At 40.0% G+C, this 21,276-nt stretch overlaps 3 protein-coding genes across 6 annotated transcripts; all 3 read right to left on the bottom strand.

Annotated features, from left to right (window-relative positions):
• Window positions 1-138: 138 nt before the first annotated feature.
• On the bottom strand, window positions 139-4,035 carry LOC134625550 (7-methylguanosine phosphate-specific 5'-nucleotidase A-like). Of its 4 annotated transcripts, none has more exons than XM_063470793.1 (9): window positions 3,948-4,035; window positions 3,197-3,295; window positions 3,032-3,101; window positions 2,674-2,720; window positions 1,871-1,956; window positions 1,706-1,795; window positions 1,450-1,612; window positions 1,169-1,369; window positions 139-1,096 (listed from the first exon to the last, which is right to left on the bottom strand). In XM_063470793.1, the coding sequence occupies exons 1-9, from the start codon at window positions 3,948-3,950 to the stop codon at window positions 986-988; spliced, it is 870 nt and encodes a 289-aa protein (XP_063326863.1). In that variant the 5' UTR covers window positions 3,951-4,035; the 3' UTR covers window positions 139-985. The 4 variants fall into 4 exon arrangements, with proteins under 4 accessions (XP_063326863.1, XP_063326864.1, XP_063326865.1 ...); XM_063470794.1 differs by having other exon boundaries at window positions 3,197-3,323; window positions 3,948-4,007; XM_063470795.1 differs by lacking the exon at window positions 3,948-4,035 and adding an exon at window positions 3,835-3,852.
• Window positions 4,036-5,020: 985 nt separating this feature from the next.
• LOC134625549 (cytosolic 5'-nucleotidase 3-like) lies at window positions 5,021-12,528 on the bottom strand. Its single transcript, XM_063470791.1, has 9 exons — window positions 11,989-12,528; window positions 10,913-11,005; window positions 10,747-10,816; window positions 8,568-8,614; window positions 6,339-6,424; window positions 6,174-6,263; window positions 5,917-6,079; window positions 5,636-5,836; window positions 5,021-5,563 (listed from the first exon to the last, which is right to left on the bottom strand). The coding sequence occupies exons 1-9, from the start codon at window positions 12,133-12,135 to the stop codon at window positions 5,459-5,461; spliced, it is 1,002 nt and encodes a 333-aa protein (XP_063326861.1). The 5' UTR covers window positions 12,136-12,528; the 3' UTR covers window positions 5,021-5,458.
• Window positions 12,529-17,091: 4,563 nt separating this feature from the next.
• LOC134626438 (kelch-like protein 11) lies at window positions 17,092-20,958 on the bottom strand. The gene is made up of 2 exons (XM_063472257.1): window positions 20,401-20,958; window positions 17,092-20,197 (listed from the first exon to the last, which is right to left on the bottom strand). The coding sequence occupies exons 1-2, from the start codon at window positions 20,862-20,864 to the stop codon at window positions 18,613-18,615; spliced, it is 2,049 nt and encodes a 682-aa protein (XP_063328327.1). The 5' UTR covers window positions 20,865-20,958; the 3' UTR covers window positions 17,092-18,612.
• Window positions 20,959-21,276: the final 318 nt, after the last annotated feature.

Raw genomic sequence — 21,276 nt, 5'->3', positions numbered from 1 at the left:
GCTGTGTACCAATGTACAATAAAATATTTTATAAAAAATAAACAAAACACATTTCTGTGTGTTGTCAATAAGCTACACTCAATAGGTCTGGCCTCGCACAACAGCCCCGGTGTCTCAGGAAAATGCACTGCCCACCTCTGTGTTTGTGTTGTTTTATTTCTGGCATAGCTGAAAATAAATAGGTAATTATTTTGGATAACAGGACAAATCATAAACTGTTATGCCACACCGTCAGCAGACGATTTGACCAACAAAGAAAATACTTTTTGAACATGCACGAGAGAAGTGAAGAAGAGTGCAGGGTGGAGTGGCTGGAGATTGAGGTTGATGGTGATTTGTGACAGGAGGGCAGCAGCAAGAGTGTAGTGATGCCTGCCATCATGTATGGTTTGGAGACCCAGATGCCAAGTTATAAAACAGACATGTTAGAGAGGCAAAGTTGAGATGCTCTGGACATATGGAGGAGGAAGATAGTGAATACATTTGACAAATGATGTTGAACACGAAGCTGCCAGGTACAATGGAAAATGGAAATGCCACAGAGGAGGTTCAAAAATGCAGTGAAGGAGGATGTGCAGAGGGTTGGCGTGACAGAGGAGGATGCCAGGGAATAGGGTAAGATAGAGGCAGATGATCCACTGTGGTGACTCCTGAAGGGAGCGCCCGAAAGCAGCTTAATTTAAGGTTTTAGAAAGAACAGTAACACATCACATTTCTGTGATGTGAAAACAGTTAAAAGTTAAAATTACAAATTGGTAAAATAAAATAAAATACAAAAATATTTTTCTGAGAGCAAAGTGTCAAACATCAGATAAAAATTGCAGTTGATTTTTTTTTTTAAGTCTGTTTTTAGATTAAAAGCAGGGGTGATAGGCAGTGTTGAAAATTCTTCGGTGATTGTCAGTAACAATCCAGCTGAAAGTTTCTGGGCCAGCTTGGGCCTTCTCAGCTGATGGCCCCAGAGTGTCCAATATCAAGTCACAGTTTAATTACTGTCAGTTAGAAAGCGAATAACTGCATTTGGGACATCCAAGGTTTCATCCTTTATCAACACAATGTCATATGAGTCCAGGTATGATTGTTTCCTCTCCTCCACCTGTGGAAATTAAAAATAGATAAGTATCAATTCGATTTAGTGAACATAACTGCGTGCATGCTTTTTGCTGACCTTGTCATTAAGGAAGCCGATCTTGAGGATGTTCTCCATGTCCTGCACTCCATCAGCCATGTTCAGATCCCCTAGAGAGTCTCCCAGTAGTAGCACATTTGTCCGCATGCGCAGCTCCTGGAAATGTCCGGTGTTGAGCAGTGCACCTTCCTTTTTATTGTAGATGTGAATTAGATCTCCTTTGAAATCCTTCAGCACCCCCTGTGCAAACAGATCAAGTCAAATTATTATTTAAATGCCTGAGTGGAGGTCAGGTTATAGTATGTGGTGTGGCTACTCACAGACTCATCAAAGTCCATGTAGTTGGAGATGACCTTGACATTAGGGTGGAAGACCTCAGTCTGGCGTATCACCTCTTCCAGGATGTCTCCTATTCCAGCAGAGAAGATGAGCAGGGGGATGCTGTGCTCATACAGGTGGGCAAAGAAATCCTTGTAGCCATCCCTGTTAAAAGAAATGAAAAAGAATCCACATTAGCTGCATTACAAAAAATTTTCAACATTCAAGAACTAAACAGATCTTCAGGGATGCTCGTACCTCAGCTTGGCTTCAGAGTCCCTCACCGCCTTGGCTAACCCGGCTTTCTTAATTTTCTGATTCACCAGCAGCTCATGAGCCTTTGTCCACCTGAGATACAGTCGAGTTAATAAATACCCTTCCAACACTGTTAAACACAAGTCATAGCTCTGTGTACACACTCACCACTCCACCATAAGAGGCAGCTTCTCCTCTACTGACAGCGTAGTGTCGATCTCTATGGGGTAGTATTTGTCGAGCAGCTCCTGCAGCTGTAGAGGACATGACAGTGTTATAAAAACTGATCAGCAAACATCACAATTCTTCTAGAATTGGCAAGTCTCACCACCACTCAGCAGCCATCTGGGCAATGCTTCTGGATAGTTATTTGGGGTGTTATTTTAAACCCCCTGCATGAATGCACAGGGACAAAGCTTTTCATTTTGTATTCAATAATCACTACATACTTCACTTTTATTATTCATATGCAAGGTTGGATTTTTTTTGTTCCGGCTCAGTCCAGAGTGTTGGCCAGCTTACTCACCGAAACATCGAACAAATGTTGTACTTATTCACCTTCTGGATACAGTAAGGCAAAAAATAATGAAATCATAAACCTCTTTTACACTCTTATGACTTTTAGACACTTTTATGTCTCAGCTATTTTTAAGAAAACTTCTGATTTTTATATGATGTATAATACTGGTGTGTCTTGCAGGTTATTTTGCACTAACACATGCTGTTTTAATATAAAAGAACCATCAAAACATTTCCCCTTTAACAGTAAACCAGATGATCTATGTAGTAATGCAGTTATAACGCCGTTGCTTTGTGTTAACTACCGTTCAGTGCAACAACATATGTAAGATTCAATAAAAAGCTGCATTTACATTGTGCCAAACTGTCTTGAGACAATATACTAATAGAACATATAAGACAATATACTAATAGACTTACAACATATGGTTACACTAAAGTACTGTTCCTACCTTTTCTTTACAGTCACTGGAGATTACATTGCTTCTTTCAAGAATATCTGCAAATAAAATACACAGAATGACAAAACTAAAAACTTTTATATGCATAACGATTTCAAACGACAAAAAGCTGACAAACACTACAAACACCTCCAGGACCTAAATTCTATCATGTGGGGAATAGAATGAAATGTTTCTTATTCGTTGGAGTGGGATCTTCTTTACTTATCACTGTTTTACTTTATCTTGTGTGTATAAACACCCAGCAAACTCTTTACCACTATATAGACCAGATTCAATGCCCACTGTAGCAGTTCAACAGCTCATCTCTGAAACACCTTGTGCAGTTTGTCATGATGAGTGTACTCACTATAACAATCGGGGCATCTTTTCCCGTTATGTTCAAATCTTGTAAGGGTCATGTCAAAATCCGAGATCACCTGGATCAAAAACGAGATCAGAATCACCAAAGAGCCGGATTATATTTTCATGCAGGGCTGAATGTGTTTATGAGCGTGGTGGATGACGTGGATACCTGCAGGGTGTTGGAGCCAGCATTCTGCATGGACTGCAGGATCTCTCGTACCCTCTCATCATCTTTCATATGCACCCAGGAGTTGGACAACTCCGGAATCTGCGTAGACAGTATGTGCTGATTGTGTCTAAAGTCAATTGTCAACAATATCAATTATGTCGTATCAACAGCATTCAAGCAGGAAGTCTTGTACGCTCAATTATCCACATAACGAAATCCCAGTACGTTTGTTCTTTTCATCACGACCCCACTCTCAGCACCGACCAAGTTTGTCTGCTCTTGCAACTGTATCTTCAACCCACATATTTCACGTACAAGAGCCAGTACTATAGACAAAAACACGTTTGCGTCATTGCTTCCACAGTTTCCCCAATTTTTATACAGAAGAAGTGGAAAAGAGCGCTCTGATACCCTATCGTGGAGCATCACCGAGCCAATGGTTCAGGTATGTGGATGACACCTGGGCGAAAAATCGAATCTCAGTATATACCACAATTCAGCGACCACATTAACACGGAGGACAAACACATTAAGTACACCAGAGAGGACAGGAAAAAGAGACAAACTAGCTTTCTTAAACTGTGAAATAAACAGCGACACTGCTGGTGATAACATAAGCGTTTGCTAGCTGCACCTACAGCAGGATGTTCGCGATGTATTCTTCAGCTATAAACTGTCTGTGGCTTTAACTGCCTCCCACAAAATTTCACCGGTATAAGTATACGCTTTAATCATTCTTGAGAAATACTACCATTGAGAAAATGTGTTTTCAGTCCGTTAGGTCTGATGAAAGCTGTCCGCTACTTCTTCATCTGGGTTTATTAGTGGTTGACAGACCGAGCTTAAATGCGCATTACCGCCACCTACTGGACTGGAGTGTGGATCAGGAACCTGACAGTAAAATAAAAAACTCTCCCTATAAAACCTGTATAAAAAAAATGTTCTTCTCACAAACATCATCAGTTGGCCATGGAGTTGTGACAGCGCCTTTCCAAGATGATCTTCCAAAGTAAACTTCATCTTCAGTGCCTTAAAATTTCCTATTAATTTCCTCCTTTTTTTCTCCAATGTCCAGTTGGGTTTAGCTGCAGAGTTTTATTAGGACCCTTGTGTTCTGTCCTGAGACAGGTGATTGTTATTTCTTCCTTTTGGTTCTTGGCCGCTCTCTTCCCACGACCGACGTGTTTTTAACTGTTGTATAGATCCCTTTCTTTATTGCTGCCATATTCTTGTGATTTGATTATTTATAATGCTCCCTTCAGCTTTGCATAGTGCTATCTCTAAATCAAAACATTGTAATTTCAGGGGCTATTTTGCCAATACGTCAATATCCTAACTTCCTTCCATACCTACATGTGCTTGAACCCAAAACAAATCTAACATTTGGACCGATATTGCCCAACCTTTTGCAAACTGAAATATATTTTGTATATAGCATCTAATCTGCATGATTTACCTGATCAAGTACTCAGTAATGTTGATAAACTATCCATCAACCCACTGTAAACCATTATTATGGCAACCAGCTCTTCTTAACACTTACTTTGAGTTAAGGGATGAGAGGTAAACAAGAGAGTGTAGGCAGGATGGAGTTGGTGGAGAAAAGTGTCAGGCGTGATTTGTGACAGGTCATCATCGGAGTGAATGGATTAAACATAGTATTGAGACCTGCTATGATGTATGGTTTGGTAAGAGAAGTTTGGAGATGAAGTTAGAGAGGCAAAGTTGAGATGACGACCACTGTAATGGCTTTTCAAGGCAGAAGCCGAAGAAAGAAGCAGCAACTTAATTTTTTTTTTCTTTTATTCCAGACTCAGATAGACAGAAAGCATCAGACCTTTCAGTGATTTAAAAACACTGAACCTAAAGTTTAAAATCTGTAGCAAAAAATAACTACTTTATTAACTTTTTATTGTATTTCTTGCTAATATTCTCAGAATTTCAACGTAATAGTTATTACAAATTACTGACTCTAAATATAGAAATATGTTTTCTATCCTTTCTTTCCCTGTTCCTAAATGTATTTACCGACAGTCCACCACAAGATGGCACTGCAGTGCTAAAAAACAGTGTCTGTTTTCAGATTACAAAAAAAGCTCCTTTTCAGTGAATTGTAAGAGAATGGAAGTCGTTTTCAGAGCAAATACTAAGTCAAGTACCGCCATTTATGTCAAAGTTTGAACAGTAGACACACATATGCAGCTTTTAGGCTGCAGCTATCAGCTGAGGTAGGTGTCCTACCGCAGGGCTGTCACAGTCCAATTACTCAGTGAGAAAGCGAATAACTGCATTTGGAACATCTAAGGTTTCATCCTTTATCAACACAATGTCATATGAGTCCAGGTATGATTGTTTCCTCTCCTCCACCTGTGGAAATTAAAAATAGATAAGTATCAATTCGATTTAGTGAACATAACTGCGTGCATGCTTTTTGCTGACCTTGTCATTAAGGAAGCCGATCTTGAGGATGTTCTCCATGTCCTGCACTCCATCAGCCATGTTCAGATCCCCTAGAGAGTCTCCCAGTAGTAGCACATTTGTCCGCGTGCGCAGCTCCTGGAAATGTCCGGTGTTGAGCAGTGCACCTTCCCTTTTATTGTAGATGTGAATTAGTTCTCCTTTGAAATCCTTCAGCACCCCCTGTGCAAACAGATCAAGTCAAATTATTATTTAAATGCCTGAGTGGAGGTCAGGTTATAGTATGTGGTGTGGCTACTCACAGACTCATCAAAGTCCATGTAGTTGGAGATGACCTTGACATTAGGGTGGAAGACCTCAGTCTGGCGTATCACCTCTTCCAGGATGTCTCCTATTCCAGCAGAGAAGATGAGCAGGGGGATGCTGTGCTCATGCAGGTGGTCAAAGAAATCCTTGTAGCCATCCCTGTTAAAAGAAATGAAAAAGAATCCACATTAGCTGCATTACAAAAATGTTTTCAACATTCAAGAACTAAACAGATCTTCGGGGATGCTCGTACCTCAGCTTGGCTTCAGAGTCCCTCACCGCCTTGGCTAACCCATCTTTCTTAATTTTCTGATTCACCAGCAGCTCGTGAGCCTTTGTCCACCTGAGATACAGTCAAGTCAATAAATACCCTTCCAACACTGTTAAACACAAGTCATAGCTCTGTGTACACACTCACCACTCCACCATAAGAGGCAGCTTCTCCTCTACTGACAGCGTAGTGTCGATCTCTATGGGGTAGTATTTGTCGAGCAGCCCCTGCAGCTGTAGAGGACATGACAGTGTTATAAAAACTGATCAGCAAATATCACAATTCTTCTAGAATTGGCAAGTCTCACCACCACTCAGCAGCCATCTGGGCAATGCTTCTGGATAGTTATTTGGGGTGTTATTTTAAACCCCCTGCATGAATGCACAGGGAGCAAGCCTTCAGTTTAAATTCAATCATCACTACATACTTCACTTTTATTTTTCATGTGCAAAGTTCTTTTTTGTCCCCGGCTCAGTCCAGAGTGTTGACCAGCTTACTCATGAAACACTGAACAAATGTTGTACTTACTCACCTTCTGGATACAATAACTTTTATTTGACACAAGAAATACCGGAATGCCTGTATCTAATAATATCCATCATGTATTGGTCAAAAATAACCCTTTTTTCTTTCACGCCACATCCCTTAACTAGCTGTCAGTTTTAAAACCAATATCTCTGAATGCTCTCATCACACTCACAAACGATGAGCTTGCATCATAATTATTAAATATATATAGTTAGTAGGGGTGCAACGATACACAAAATTCACGGTTCGGTTCGGTTCGATACTTTGGTGTCACGGTTCGATATTTTTTCGATACAAAAAAATGTTCATGCCTTTTTAATTTGTCATTTATTAAAATTATAAATATATATTTTAACTCAAAAGTACAGTTTTTAAATTTAATGTTGCTGAAACGACAAAGTAATAAAAAAATTAATATCTGATGGAGAAATCCCTCATCTTTGGAAAAGAGAGTTTATTACAGAGAAATGGCTCTTTCCAAAATAAAAGCTATACTATACGCTTCTTCTGGGGTATACTCTCAGCAGCATATTAAACATATCAGGTCCCCATAAGGAGAATCGTGCGCTAACGGCTGTCTAAATGACTCGGGTAAAGTTTGTAGCATGCGTGCTTGTTGTTTTTGTCTGCTTCCACTTGTCTTTGCACTAGGATGATGTCGGAGTAAATGTGCAGTCATATTCGTTGTGTTCCCACTAGTGCTGTCAGCATTAATCTGAAATGACGTTAACGCCACAACACGGCAAATCTCCATTAACGAGCTACCGCGGATCGCCCGTGCGTGGGGCTGGACAGCGTCAACACGTTAACGAGCAAACTGCACTAACGCAGTAGTTCCCACCCATGTAATTGAACACTGCGTGGCACATCCAACATACTGTTTTACTTTTGTCCATGATGCGCTTACCTTCAGGGTCATACTTCACATGAAGACCAAAATAGTTCCAAAGGCCAGATCTGAATTAGGGCGGGGGAGGTTCAATTTACCATGTTGCAACGAGCTAAGCTTCTGTCTTGCTACCTTGCGCTGCGTTCAGTGGATCTGCGCTCGACAGTGCAGCCTAGGCGGAGTAGTCGAACGCAGATCCACTGAGCTCTCAACACAGACAGCATCGTCAGAAGAAAAGTTGATAAAATAAATTAAAAATCTTGTATTGATCGATACACTTGCGTACCGAACCGAAAGCACTGTATCGAACGGTTCAATATCGATACGAGTATCGTTGCACCCCTAATAGTTAGGTATAAAATGATTTTGTTAATCACTTAAACTTTGTAAAAGATACCATGAACATGTTATATATGACCTTATAAATCAAGAATAAAAATCTATATCTGCATTGATAAATGACATACTAAGGCGGATTTTTAAGTACTTACTAATACCTTTTTAAAGCTTAACAGTCTGTCATGATTTTAAAGTGTTACTGTTTCTTCTTATTCTGTACTGTAAACCACTTTGTGACTTTTATTGTTGAAAAACACTGTAAAATAAACCTTACTTACTTAATATATTTAACATATTACTTAAGATTTGCAAACATCTGGATAAACAGCTTCATTTTACCCCTGATAGCCTTCACAGTTCACCCCACACCAGAAGGACATTCAGTGAAAAATGGAACATATTTTTAATGTGCAGCATGTTTTCCTGATAATATTTACACAAAACTGATTAAGAGGCATAGTCAAGGTTGTTGACTGCATGTTTCCATTTCTCCCACCACACAACACTCCTCATCATAATGCTGTTTTGAAGTGGACACTGTACTAAAACATGCAGTGTTAATATAAAAGCACTATAAAAAATATATATATATTCAATCGTAAACTAGAAGTTTTGCCTACCTTTTTTTTGCAATCACTGGAGATGACATCACTCCTTTCAAGAATATCTGCAAATACACAAAATGACAGTCATGTTTCTTTCAGCCAAAACCTTTTATATGCATGGCACCTCAAACTACAAACAGCTGACAAATAAAAACATTTTAAAGACCCAGAACGATTGAAGAGAGACACGACAAATGAAGGAGTCGACACTGAATTGTGCTCTGTGAAACGTATAAAAATACTGAGTAGGCTCAAATAATTCTAATTTTACATAAGGATAGAAAGAGGGAAAAAAAAGCTAATTGAGTTTGGATGAGAGTTTATTGTTAAGGAACAGATGGCAACAACTAAGTGACTTCTACATTTAGATCTACGGGAAATACACCAGTATATACGACTTTAGCATAAGCATTTTTTCTATTATTAACCATGAGTCAGTGCCTGATCGAGTCTACTATTACTGACCAAGGACATATGTGGTAGGGATCACAAGACCAACCTACCCTACATCCTGATCCAGACTTACCCTAAACTTCACCTTCAATTTACCCAATATAGGCTTGATTCCATTTCATTAAAAATCTCATCATCCACTAACTAGGTTAAGTGGCCTAAGGTTTTCAAACCCCTCACTAAAAGGTGAATGCACAAAGATGAATTCAGTGGTGTAATAAGTGTAGATATGGTGGTATTATCTTTCATTCTCAACATGTGTTCAAATGCATGTGTGGCGTACACACAAAGAGAATTGTACATATCTGAATGAAAAGATATGGGGGGCTTTTTGCTGGCATGGCTTCTGTCCTCTTATCCTCCTATAATGGCAAAAGTGCCACTCCAAATGGATGCAAAGCATTCCTGAGTGGAACCCTTTCTCTCTATTGTCTCCCAAGAAGAAGTCATCCATATTGGAAGAGGAGTTACAGGCAGACCTATGGCTTTCACAGTCACAAGATCTCTACCCTGCTGGAGACCTGCTGGAAACTGAGGCAAACAGTTTCTCACCATTTTAATGTTAATACCATGTCGTTAAATGCAAACAGTCCCCTGTAGAGGCTTTTTATTCTCTCCGTTCCTTATCACCACTTTGGCTTGGAAGGTGTTAACCTTGATTTTGTCACCTGTCTAGACTCTTTCACATCTTGTCTTTTATCACTATTGTATCTCTAAATACTGGTACCCCCATGGTCATTCACCAGGCTTTTGTGTCTATTCTTCTCCTTATGTAAATAGAGAAACCTCCACTTGTTTCTGTTACCCCTTCTGTTCTGTTCCCTTTCCCTGGAGTTTCCTGCATAAAAGTCTTTAAGAAAAACAAAACAGTCTCCCCGTTTTCCTAATAAAGATTTCTCCTCTGAATCTCAGACTAATGCTAAACTTTTCCATTACTTTGTAATGTTTTCCATTGGAAACGTTTACTCTGTAATGGAAAAGTTTAGCATGCAATGAATAATGTCCATTTGTTGTTTAAGGCTTGGTGATTCAGATTTATATCTTTGCTAGATCCTCTTTAAAAGAAAATACAAGATATCTTGTGTCTCAATATTTTACTTTCTCTTTGACCATTTGGCTGAAATTCGCAGTTGCCCACATAGTTAAGCCAGAGAGGTCCAGTATATAGCATATATATATAAAGACATTATTTCAGTTTGTCATTTAATTTATTTAGTTGATATACGTTTTTAATAGAATTCTAAAGCATTTGTGTTTTCTTGTTTTTATATTACATTTGGTAAGCACTGCAAACTGTGTGTCTGAGATCACATGGGGAATAGAATGGAAAAGAGTAATGCCCAATTAAATCCTAACCGGAGTAGGAAGTTCCTCATTCGGTCCTGATCACCATTTTACTTTGGAATGTGTGAACCTTGATCTTGTTACTTGTCTAGAGCCTTTCACCCTTTGTAATTGTTGTCTGAGTCTCTAGATACCCCATGGAGCAGACTGCCTGACAGTCTTCAACACCTTTTGTCTCATCTTTTGTTCTTGATATGTAAATGTTGCCCTCCAGTGGTTTTTATTACACCACCCTTGCTTGGAAACCGTGTGTATAAAGAGCATTCTTTTAGAAGGTTTTGTGTCTGTAAACCCACTGTATGTCAGTGTAGTTCATAAACACACTACCCCTGCAAATACTGGGTAACAGAACATTCGAGTTATTATATATAGTTTGTTGTACTTTGAGTGTACTCACTATGACAAGTGGGGCATCTTTTCCCATTGTATTCAAATCTTGTAAGGGTCATGTCAAAATCTGAGATCACCTGGATCAAAAACGAGATAAAAATCATGAAAGAAATAATATTCTATTTTCATATAGGGGTGAATACGTTTATAAGAGGAGTGAGTGATGTGGATACCTGCAGGGTATTGGAGCCAGCTTTCTGCATGGACTGCAGGATCTCTTGTACCCTGTCACGGTCCTTCATGTGCAGTTTGGAGAACTTTTCAATCTGTGCAGGCAGAATATATGTTGATGAGACAGATGGTGAGGTGAAGTCCAGGTGCTGATTATAGCATGTGTAAAGCTCAGAGTTTGGCTAAATTTAATTGACAGTAGTGCGATAAACACCAGTCCAGCAGGATAGGTGCTAAAATCAGGTTTTTAATCTCCTGACTGGTGAGTATCAAACACGGACAATGCTGCAGGATTAATGCTGACTCTGCAGTTCTCATATGAACAAAAGCATTCAGAGGAGAAAGCAGTAGCATGTTAACACTGAATTCCTTAGCCATAGACTTTCTCTGGCTTTAGCTAGCTGGAAAAAAACACTAACCAGTATAGAAGTATGCTTGAAGGATTTGTGAAAAAACATACATTTTTAAGCTGTATTTTCAATGAATTAACTCTTTTTAAAATGTGTTTTATTTTAAACAAAACGAGGTATATATAATTGAAATAACATGTCAAATACTAAATAAAAAGATAAGTCGGAAATACATGAGGCAGACAAGAGTCCTTGTATTTGAAATGAAATGTGTGTGTTCATAACTTCCTGTGCACCTGCTTAAGCCCCATACTGTATTATTAGGAGGAGGAGCCAAAGGTAGAATGAGAATTAACAATAAATGAATGAAAAACAAATAAAATAAAAATAGATCATTACGAAAACAAAACAAACAAACATAACGAAACGAAAGTCTTACACTCCTTGCCACATGCCACATCACCAGTGGGGGGGAGGTTAGAATGGGTACTCATATTGGTAGTGGTTGGGATTGGTTTTTCACAGTTTGGAGTCATATATTTTAACTCTCATGATCATCCTGTTTGGATTTCAGTCTGATTTTATTCTCTATCCTAAGCTTAGCTGGACTGTGATAGTCTCGACCGACGGTCACAGCGTTGAATCTCTTTGTGTAACATTTCAGTTAGCGAGAGTCTGGTATCAAATGCGGAAACGTTATTTTTTATTGATTAGTGGGCATCGCTCACCTTTTGGAAGAAAATCTCGAATGGTGTCAATTGAGAACTGTCCTTTTCTGTCCTTTTTGGTGAATCACTACGAGGTCTTTTGGACTTTTGTGTTTGACTGGCAGTTTTACGTTTGGTAGGTTGACGTTTGTTCTTGTTTTTCCTCATGGTGAAAATCCGGTTAAAAAAGACGTCAATGAAGTCTTCCTATTCACCCAGTTCAGTAAATGGTGGAGATTCCAGGATTTTGAAGAGAGACTAGTCTTGTAAGAAGATCAGAAGTTTTGTTTAGGTTCTAGCTAGTGTATGCCACCATGTTCAATCTCACAGAGTCTCACGAGAGTTGCGTTCACAGGTACATCCTCCTCACGAAAAATCCGTTGTCTATTTTTTTTAAGCCCCCTATCGTGAGCTGTCAGTATACGCTTATTATTTATTCTACGCGGCAAAATGATCTGTGCTAGCAACAGCAGATCTGTTTCGTCTTGAATTCCTTTGCTATTTTTTGTTTTTCTAACACAACATCACAACTGTCTGCGATATCGCATTGCCTTTGACAGAAAGAGCATGCGCGTTCTAAGAGGCTACGTTCCCACGCTGCAACGTGAAAGAGCAATGCAGAAGACTCTAATGATGCCTGCTCATAATTTCATCAACGTTAAACTGTTCGGCAAATGAAGGATTTCTGTTTCATATTCAATAGATCAGACATGACTTCTGCACCTGGTCAGTGTTTTATGCACTGCTTCTTTACAGATAAACTACACGATAAATTTTAAAAATAATCACGCGTTTATTCTCAGTTTATATCTTCAGAACAGGGGCGATTTTAGCCCATTTTGGGGGGTGCTTCAGCACCCCCAAAATGAATCAAAGCGCCCCCAGACATTTCTTACATTTTTGACAATATTTGCTGTTTGTGGGACACACTACTAAAAATATAAAAAAAGCATACAGTACTTAATTGAGATGGAACATTTTAACAACAAAAGTATAGATAACCCCTCCCCCCTCTCAAAATGGTTTGTTCCAGCTCGGCTCTCTCCTACTCTGGCTCTAGGGTCGTTGCTGCCAGAGCGATAGTGGCTGAGACGCAGCGGAGCGGAGGTGGAAGTGCCTGGCCTAAACAGCTGCATTTATCCTTCAGTTACTCTTTATATAGTTAGGTAGGAGTCAAGCCATGTTTCTTTTTAGCTGAAAAACATTACACCCAGGTAACCTGCTGGGTTGAAAACGTGTTTCCCGACTATGTTTGCTACCCTACAATCCGACTCTGTAGTAAAATCAGCGACATCTGACCGTCCTGTTGCTCCCATTGAAATGTATACAGCCTATTTAAAATCTAAAACAACATTGTCCGTAGCCTACTGTTGTTACCACTGTCCTGTTTGAAATGTAATGAGAGAAACTGGTTATTTTGTCATATGTGCACGTGCCGATATTGAACCCAAGGTACTAACTAGCTAACTGACTGGATGCCCATTAACCTTATAACTCCTGTTGTGTGTGTGTGTGTGTGTGTACAGAGAGACAGCCAGGTTCATAATGGATATGAGGAAGTTTTTTCAAAAAAAGGAGCCACATTCAGGTAAAAGTGTAAAATCAAATGATCCATCAATAAAGGATAATGTTGGATCAGTGTTTCAATATTTATATCTTTTATTAGATGTACATGTGGTTTGGTTATTTGCCTTTTGGTTGAAAGTACACTGAGAGAGGACTTTTTTATTAGTGATCTTAATAGTATTGTTTTTTTAAATCTAATTGAATACAATCTATTTGTGTATGATTGTCAGTCCAAAGAGGGAGAGAGGAAAGAGGAGAACATGAGGAGAAAGTACAAGGTCAGGAAGAACCAGGTAAGAAAACAGACAGGGAATACTAACAGGCAAAATAGAAACTGTTAAACTGGCAAAGAAAAAAACAACAACTAATTTTACTCATACAATCTGGAAGTTGTGTTCTCCCTATATTAAAGCTGCTATACAGAATCTGCAAAACAAACTGGGTTGTCAGCCCTGGCACTGCATTACCATATTGAACTTCAGTCAGAGGAAGTCACGGTTGCCAAAAACTTTTTGAAGCTCAAGAGCGAGGCTGGTGCCATTCCAGATATGTTAACATTGTACAATCTTCTGGATAATCAGATCTTCCCCACACTGAAAACTGTTATTCAGGTTGCCCTAACAAACCCAGTTAGCAACTGTAGCTGTGAAAGGTCTTTTAGGTCTTTTAGTGTTTAGAGTCAGCTCCATACCTGGCTGAGAAGGACCATGGGTCAAAGCAGACTCCAGCACCTGGCTGTGATGTCAGTTGAGAAAGAGATGCTTGAAAGACTTGACCACCAAAATGTGATAGACAGATTTGCCAACCTCAAGGTGAGGCGACATAGGTTAAAAGAAAAGAAAAAATCTGCAGAGCCATAGTAGTATCTGCAGTAAAGATCTTTTCATACATTGTATACATTGTACCATAGGCCAAGGTGTCTCCATTTTTCTAATCCTTTAATAATATTTTGTACATTTCAAGGACTCTTCTATTTTTGGAGTGTATTTTTTATGTATCTGTATTATATTATACACACACTTTAAAAGTGAATCTCTGTCCAAAACATGCACTCAGTTTACTTTTTACTCACTATGAGCATCATTCATTATTCTCCCGCAGTAATTAAGGTTAGGATATGTATTTTAAAAAAAATTCCAATCCAGTCTTCTTTTGCTGTAGTAGTCTTTAGCACCATTTAAATAACCTTTATCAGATTTGATGGTTTTGTTACAGACTTTTCAAAAAAGTGTTTTGCTTTTCTTTCACAAATGTGGGGATTAAATTGTGTTAAAATGTACAAAACAGTGATGTCATGTTTTGAGACGAGGACCCAGGCACAGAGAGACTTGATGAATTTAAGAATCTTATGATTTAATAAAGAAATTTGCAGACTTGCACAGAGAGGGTAAAATTATGATGACTGATAATGGAGATGAAGACAACAGACGATGAGGACAGGGAGGAACAGGGTTTAAATGAACCAAGGAGACAGTCAGAGGGAACTCGGGACAACTGGAGACATTTAAGGATGCAGGGACTGACAGAGACAGGGAAGAAGTCTCATCGTGACGAGTAAAGTTTACCCTGCCTGGATGGGCAGCTCTCTGGGTGCTCAGCACCCCCAAAGCTCTGATCCTAGAATCGCCCCTGCTTCAGAATGATTTTACTAGTATAGTAATAGAGTAAGTTGTGGGATATACTTTAGCTGCTCCAAGGATAACATCAGAGTCTTAGTTAAAACTATATTCATATTCTAAAAAATTATCAGAGAGGTGATGTTAATAGATAAGTGTGAACTGGAGATTTATATTCCTCTCATTACAGATGGCATAGTACATTATTAAAAACTATTATTGTAAAAGATAAAATTAAAATTGAAAATGTACAACCTCTGAAAAGAGGGCAGAAAGACAAAGAGTGCCTTAAAGAACATTTCTGCCAGCTATTTTTGTACAAATGTAACTGAACCTCATGCCAAGTAATAAAGGGATAACATGAATTCAAGGAAATATGAACTGAAATATGAAATATGAATATATCTCAGTTATATTAATCATCCTCCCATTCTCAACTAGAGCATCATGCTCTAAATAATTCATAAATTACATGCCTGTTTGCTTGTTGTTGTTTTGCCTTTTTCATCTCTTTCATCTCTACATCAGCCATATGAAGTAAGCGCTGTTGATGAATACACTATTAAACTGAAATCAGTGTAAAGCCTGTGGTGACGTGAAATAGTCAGTAAATACAAGGAGTAGAAAGTACAAAGGTATTAGAAGAAAAAAAAAACTCTAAATGTATTCCATGTCCAGCAGAATTTTAATACTGCTTTACTGTTAACAGCATCACATTCTGCTAAAATCAATTGGTTTCTGTTTTGTGAATAAATTTATTAAAACATCCTAAATAGAATAAAATGGGAATACACACTACACAAAACACCGACAGTTGCAGAGGTCTTGTCTGATCTATTGAACATGAAACAGGAATTCTCCTACGAGGTGATTTAGTCCAGATGCTGGTGTCACAGGTTAATCTGATTGGACTGTCACACAGCACAAGCGGAATCACATCCCCTCCATCTGAGTGCAGATAATATAAAGTATATGCTTTAGTTGTAGTGCCGACCATTCTCAAATCAAATGATAGATTGTGGGGAGAATAATGATAACAATAACGTTTTCCAAACAGTATATGAACAGGCATCGGCGCGGCCACCAGCTAAGCCAGCACGCTTTTTTTTAATTATCCAAAATAAATTAAAAACAGACTGTTGCGTCGTGTTAAAAAATCAAAAGGCAAATAAATGCATTTGTAAAGACGAAATATTTATAGATTTATTTCCCGGTTGGTCGTTAGCAGCTCCTAAAGAAGTGTACGACACCTGTTTGACTGTCACCAGCGAATCTGAGACACCACTTAATCTGAAACACCAGTATTGTCGTTACTGTCGAGATTTTTTGGTGACTATTTTACGTGGTAAATAGTACGCGTTAATGTTAACCTCCTAAGACCCGAACTCTTCCACAGCATGCATTTTTAATTTCTCTTTGATATTTGGGCATATTGGGGCCCGATGAATGTAAAAACAAAGAATTACCAGATTTTTTTTTTACCTAATTTTTGTTTCTAAGAAAAATGAGAGCCACATATGAGGATATTCGTTTAAAATTGTAGAGTAGATTGTAGAGTAAAATTTAGTATTTTGGTCTAAATAACCCAAAATGTGATGTCCACATATGTGGACGCCAGGTCCTAGGAGGTTAAATAAGAGACTGAAATATGAACTTCACTACGTGTTATTAAAATGGTTATAATATTGGGAATTAAATGGCAGTGACAGGGTTTCGGGGTGTAACTTCTTTTTGAAACCAAGCAAAATTTAACATTGTGTTAGAATATTCATGCTACATGATTGAACCGTTTTCCTTGCATAAATGATATGTGATTTCCCCTCTTAAAATGCCAAAAGAAAAACCAATACTGTAATGTTTCCTACATTTTGTTAAAAAATGCATAGCTCTCGGTCAACTAAAAATAACTGTACACAGTCCAATAATGCAATGCAAGCAAATGTCTTACAAAACAACTTTAATTTCAAGAGATGACATTAGCATTTCATACATCCAAGGACACAAAGTGTTGACTATCACATGCAAAGCAAATTACATAGCTTATTTCAGTTAATATTTGCAGTGCCATTTATGTTAGGTCATAAAGTGGAAATGAATATCATTTCTCCGCTCCGTAACCCTATACTGCTATAATTAGCGCTGCTTGAGTGGGAATTTCTGAATGTCAGTCACAACACATTCATAAAACAATCCCTTTTGTTTTAAAGTTTTATTCCTTTTTTGTCTCATTTCTACATCTCTTTGGCGGGTAAAAGGAGTCTTCCGACAGACAGAACTCCAATATACACCAAACTTTTACAAGACATTTAATGTTGGAAACTAATCCACCAGCAATGATAGCATTGTTGTTTCCAAGAAGATTAAATCTCACTGACTGCAAGACAGCTAAAACAAAGCCTTTGCAATATACAATCAGCTCGTCTGATATGAAATAAACAAAACAAGTCAAAGTGCAATGGCAACTTTTTAAAGACTTTAGAAGTTAAAAAGTGGCGTTCCACAGAAGCTTTTCCCATTCTTTGCAGAGTGATAACCAAGCCCTACACATCCTCCCACACTCATACATAAAGATTAAATACGTCTTTGTTGAATGAATGGGAATGCACTGGGCAATAGAAAACCAAAGTGCAAAAAAAGGAATGATTAAGCTGCTGCTGCTGATTGGTCCTTAATGCAGTTGCAGAGCAGATTGTTTCAATGTTAGCTTACTCAAAGGAATGATTTCATTGCATCTTATCACATATTTTGGGATATTACGGTCCTCTCATCTTTTCACCTCGTCAGAAACTTGGAGAAACATTACTATTGTTACATGAGCAAGAAAAGTGACACAAATATATAACTGTCTACAACTAGTCTACAGGATTTTATGATTAACAACCTCCTCGTGTTAATTCATATTTAGTTGTTGTGCCTGTACAGTAACAAGCAAAGCCGTAGTAACAGAGCAGTTAAGATACAAGTTGGGGTTTGGACCGATTGTCACAGTGTTACAATGGAATGAGAGTTCATTAAGAATGCAGGAATGCAATTATTACTAATGCCATGTTGTCTTCCAGTACAATAAAGGAATGTAAAATATCCATAGAAATGTATACATATACAGCTTTTATACTATTTACGTATAAAGAGATAAACAGCCTCTTTAACAACATAAATGGCTAACAGATATTTAGTTGTTGGCTGCACTATAACACTCTTATTCACATATTTATAATCACATCCCTCCTCACAGACCACCAGCAGGACAGCACACACCTGCCCACATATTTCATGGCTTTCCACAAATGAGCCAATAACACAAACACAGCATGAAAGCTGATGACACACAGTTCAGATTAATGAAATCCAGGACGAGAGCAACAGGACCTGCTTTAGTGAATGACTCAAGGTGGAGGACAATGGTAGCTGCATTGAAATTGGGGTTTGCAGGAAATCTTCGGACAAAGTCACAGTGGACAGTTCAACACTCTATCTGCGACTGGAGCTGCCGGCGCAGGGTGAGGGTGCGCCGGTGAAGCTGCTGCATCTGCTGCATGCGATCTCGCTGGCGGGCCAGGTTCTGAGGCATGGGGTACCGCTGGCAGCCGTACAGGAAGCGGTACGGGATGCGGACGTGGCAGGCAGTAGCTCGACAACGAGGCTGAGGCATGGGTGGCAGCAGCATCCATCGCTTTCTCTCGGCGCAGTAACGGTAGGCCTCCTTGCGGTACTGCTTGTCTACATCGTCGCTGTTCTTCCAGCCCCCGATGATGAAAACATCCTCATCAAAGTGGCAGATTGCAGCACCCTCAATGCTGGTTACCTCTGGTGGAAGGCTTTCTAGGATCTCATCAGAGATGCGCACACTAATCTTCTGCCTGGCAACCTCATCCCGAACTGTGTAGCTTTTAGGACAGCAGGAGGCTGTGTGGTAGAAGTTAGTGGATGCCACAGCCATCTGGAAGATACAGTAGTTGTCAATAAGAGGCAGGGAGTCAACATCCTGCCACTGGCGACTCTCTGTGTCATAACGAGTGGTCACCGTCTTCAATCCGTCATCATTATCTGTATCGACGGGTGTGCGTGCTGTTACATAAACATAGCGGTCCTCCACACTCACTGCCTTCACGTCTCGCAGGATTTTGGGAGCAGATTCTAGATTGTGCCACTTGTCCTGCTCTGGCTCATACACACTGACATCCTTGAAACCCGGGCTGAAGTTGCCATGGCCGCCAATGCTGTATAAGATATCCTTAATGCAAGTCAGGCCAAAAGAGTGCTTGCGTGTGGTCAAGTTGCTCACCTGTTCCCAGGTGTTACGATTAGGGTTGTAACGTTCAACAGTCTTAGCGAAGCCTGGCTCCATAGAACCAGCTACATAGACGTGGGACTCTGTGGCAGCGATGGCGTGGCCATCCAGATGGTTATGGATGTGAGGCAGATTGACCCAACGGTCCTCATAAATAAAGTAGCCCACACATTCGCTAAGGTAGTCGCCTCCCTCTGAAACTCCACCTACTACCATGATAACGTCCATATTTTGACCAAAGCGAGGCTGAAAGGAGGCCATGTGCGAAGACCAGAACTCCATATCAGCCGACTTGAGGTTTTCAAATCTAATAGCATGGCCCTCTACTGCCTCCGACACCAGCCGCAGGCAAGCCTCGTTGGATGCCACCAGTCGTTCATTTTTCACCACTCTGGTCAGGTAGGTGGGCTTGATCTGGGGCAGCCTCAGGAGACGAAACAGCTCTTCAAAATAGCGGCTCCTCTCCTCTGGGTTCTTCTGCACCCACTTCACCACAGCCTCAAAAAGCACTTCCTCAGAATCCACTGTTATCTCTGCATCTGATAGCCAGTCACGCACCAGGTGAAAGGGGAGCGTGTAGAACTCCTCATCCTGGATAACCTTGTGGAAGTTGCGGCGGATCATGTCTGCAGCCCGCAGAGCCAGCTGGTCCAGGGTGTACATGTGAGCCAAGCTGTGTACGGCCACACAGTTGGTCAGACTCAGCTTCTTCTTAAGGAACTCTCCACAGAAATCTTTCAGCTGCAGCAGCAGGAACCTGACAAAGTAAACAAAGGAAATACAGTAAAGATTAGACAATGAAATTTCCTGCCAACTACATAACAGCATACTGTTTACTCTTCTTTCTGCAAGCAGTGCGCAAAAACAATACTTCTACGGAAGGCCCAATGCATAGCATGCAGAGTTAATTCATCTTTCTGAAAGAAAAAAAGAAAAGATGCGATATTAAACTGATCATACCTATCAGCCAGCTCCAGAACTTCATGCACATTGCAGGTACTGACGCGTATTTCTCCCGTATACATATATTGGATAACACTCTCCACCGTCTCGGGGTCCGGCCCCAGCTCTGAGCTCCACTCCTTCATCTCCACCCGTCCGGACAAGGACTCGGAAAACTGTCCCCCCAGCAGTGGGGTGAAGTAGTCGGTGGCCGCAGCCAGGACAGACCTGTGGGCTGAAAACTCACAGCTCTGGACGCTGCCCATTGCCGCCCCGCTGCTGAAGGCCAGCGTCACGTCGCAGAACAAGCCCTGCTTTCTCTGTTCGTTCTGCCGCCGCGAAAGCTCCGAGCAGTGGGAAGACGAGGTGAATTCCTCGGCCTCTTCCGCGTCTCCGTCTCCAGCAAGCGCACTGGGCGTGCTGGTGCCGCTGCTACCGCTGCTCCTGGTGGAGTCCTCCGGGTTGGGTGCCGCCGCTGCCATTCTTCTGCCAGCACTGGAGGTGAGCAGTGGTGGGAAATGAAGTAAACTAGCTAAGGAACGGAGGAGACATATAAGCGGAGAACAATGAAGTGCGTTTCGTATTCGTTGCGTCACTTCCGGGGCGTAAAGGGGACGGTTTACTCTAAAAAAGCCACTAAAAATCACCCCTTTTTCAGCTTTTAGTTTAATTTTAGAAGAAAAGACCTTTGTTTAAAATAAAAAAGAGGTTATTTTTAATGTTAGTTTTAGCGTTCTGTTGTGGGCAGCACATGATAGCATTTAACACACAGGACACAATGGATACATTTTTAATTATTTAATACAATAGGCAAAAAATTGGTGGCATTTTTTTAACATGTACTTTCATACATTAAGTTTAAAGTGTTGTTTTTGCGCGGTTTTTTGTAAATAA

The sequence above is a fragment of the Pelmatolapia mariae genome, linkage group LG4 (assembly GCF_036321145.2).
Source record: "Pelmatolapia mariae isolate MD_Pm_ZW linkage group LG4, Pm_UMD_F_2, whole genome shotgun sequence".
NCBI classification, from domain to species: domain Eukaryota; kingdom Metazoa; phylum Chordata; class Actinopteri; order Cichliformes; family Cichlidae; genus Pelmatolapia; species Pelmatolapia mariae.
The sequence above is the reverse complement of the archived record's forward strand: the minus strand, read 5'-3'. Positions and strand labels throughout refer to the sequence as shown.

Coding starts and splice junctions, on each gene's coding strand:
- LOC134625550 (XM_063470792.1), bottom strand. Junction 2,721..3,031: donor AAGATGCCCCGATTGTTATA/GTGAGTACACTC, acceptor TTTTATTTGCAG/ATATTCTTGAAAGAAGCAAT. Junction 1,613..1,705: donor GACTCTGAAGCCAAGCTGAG/GTACGAGCATCC, acceptor TTCTTTTAACAG/GGATGGCTACAAGGATTTCT.
- LOC134626438 (XM_063472257.1), bottom strand. CDS start 20,864: ATGGCAGCGGCGGCACCCAACCCGGAGGACTCCACCAGGAGCAGCGGT. Junction 20,198..20,400: donor GTTCTGGAGCTGGCTGATAG/GTATGATCAGTT, acceptor TTACTTTGTCAG/GTTCCTGCTGCTGCAGCTGA.
- LOC134625549 (XM_063470791.1), bottom strand. CDS start 12,135: ATGAGGAAAAACAAGAACAAACGTCAACCTACCAAACGTAAAACTGCC. Junction 6,425..8,567: donor CCAGTGATTGCAAAAAAAAG/GTAGGCAAAACT, acceptor TGTCCTCTACAG/CTGCAGGGGCTGCTCGACAA. Junction 6,080..6,173: donor GACTCTGAAGCCAAGCTGAG/GTACGAGCATCC, acceptor TTCTTTTAACAG/GGATGGCTACAAGGATTTCT.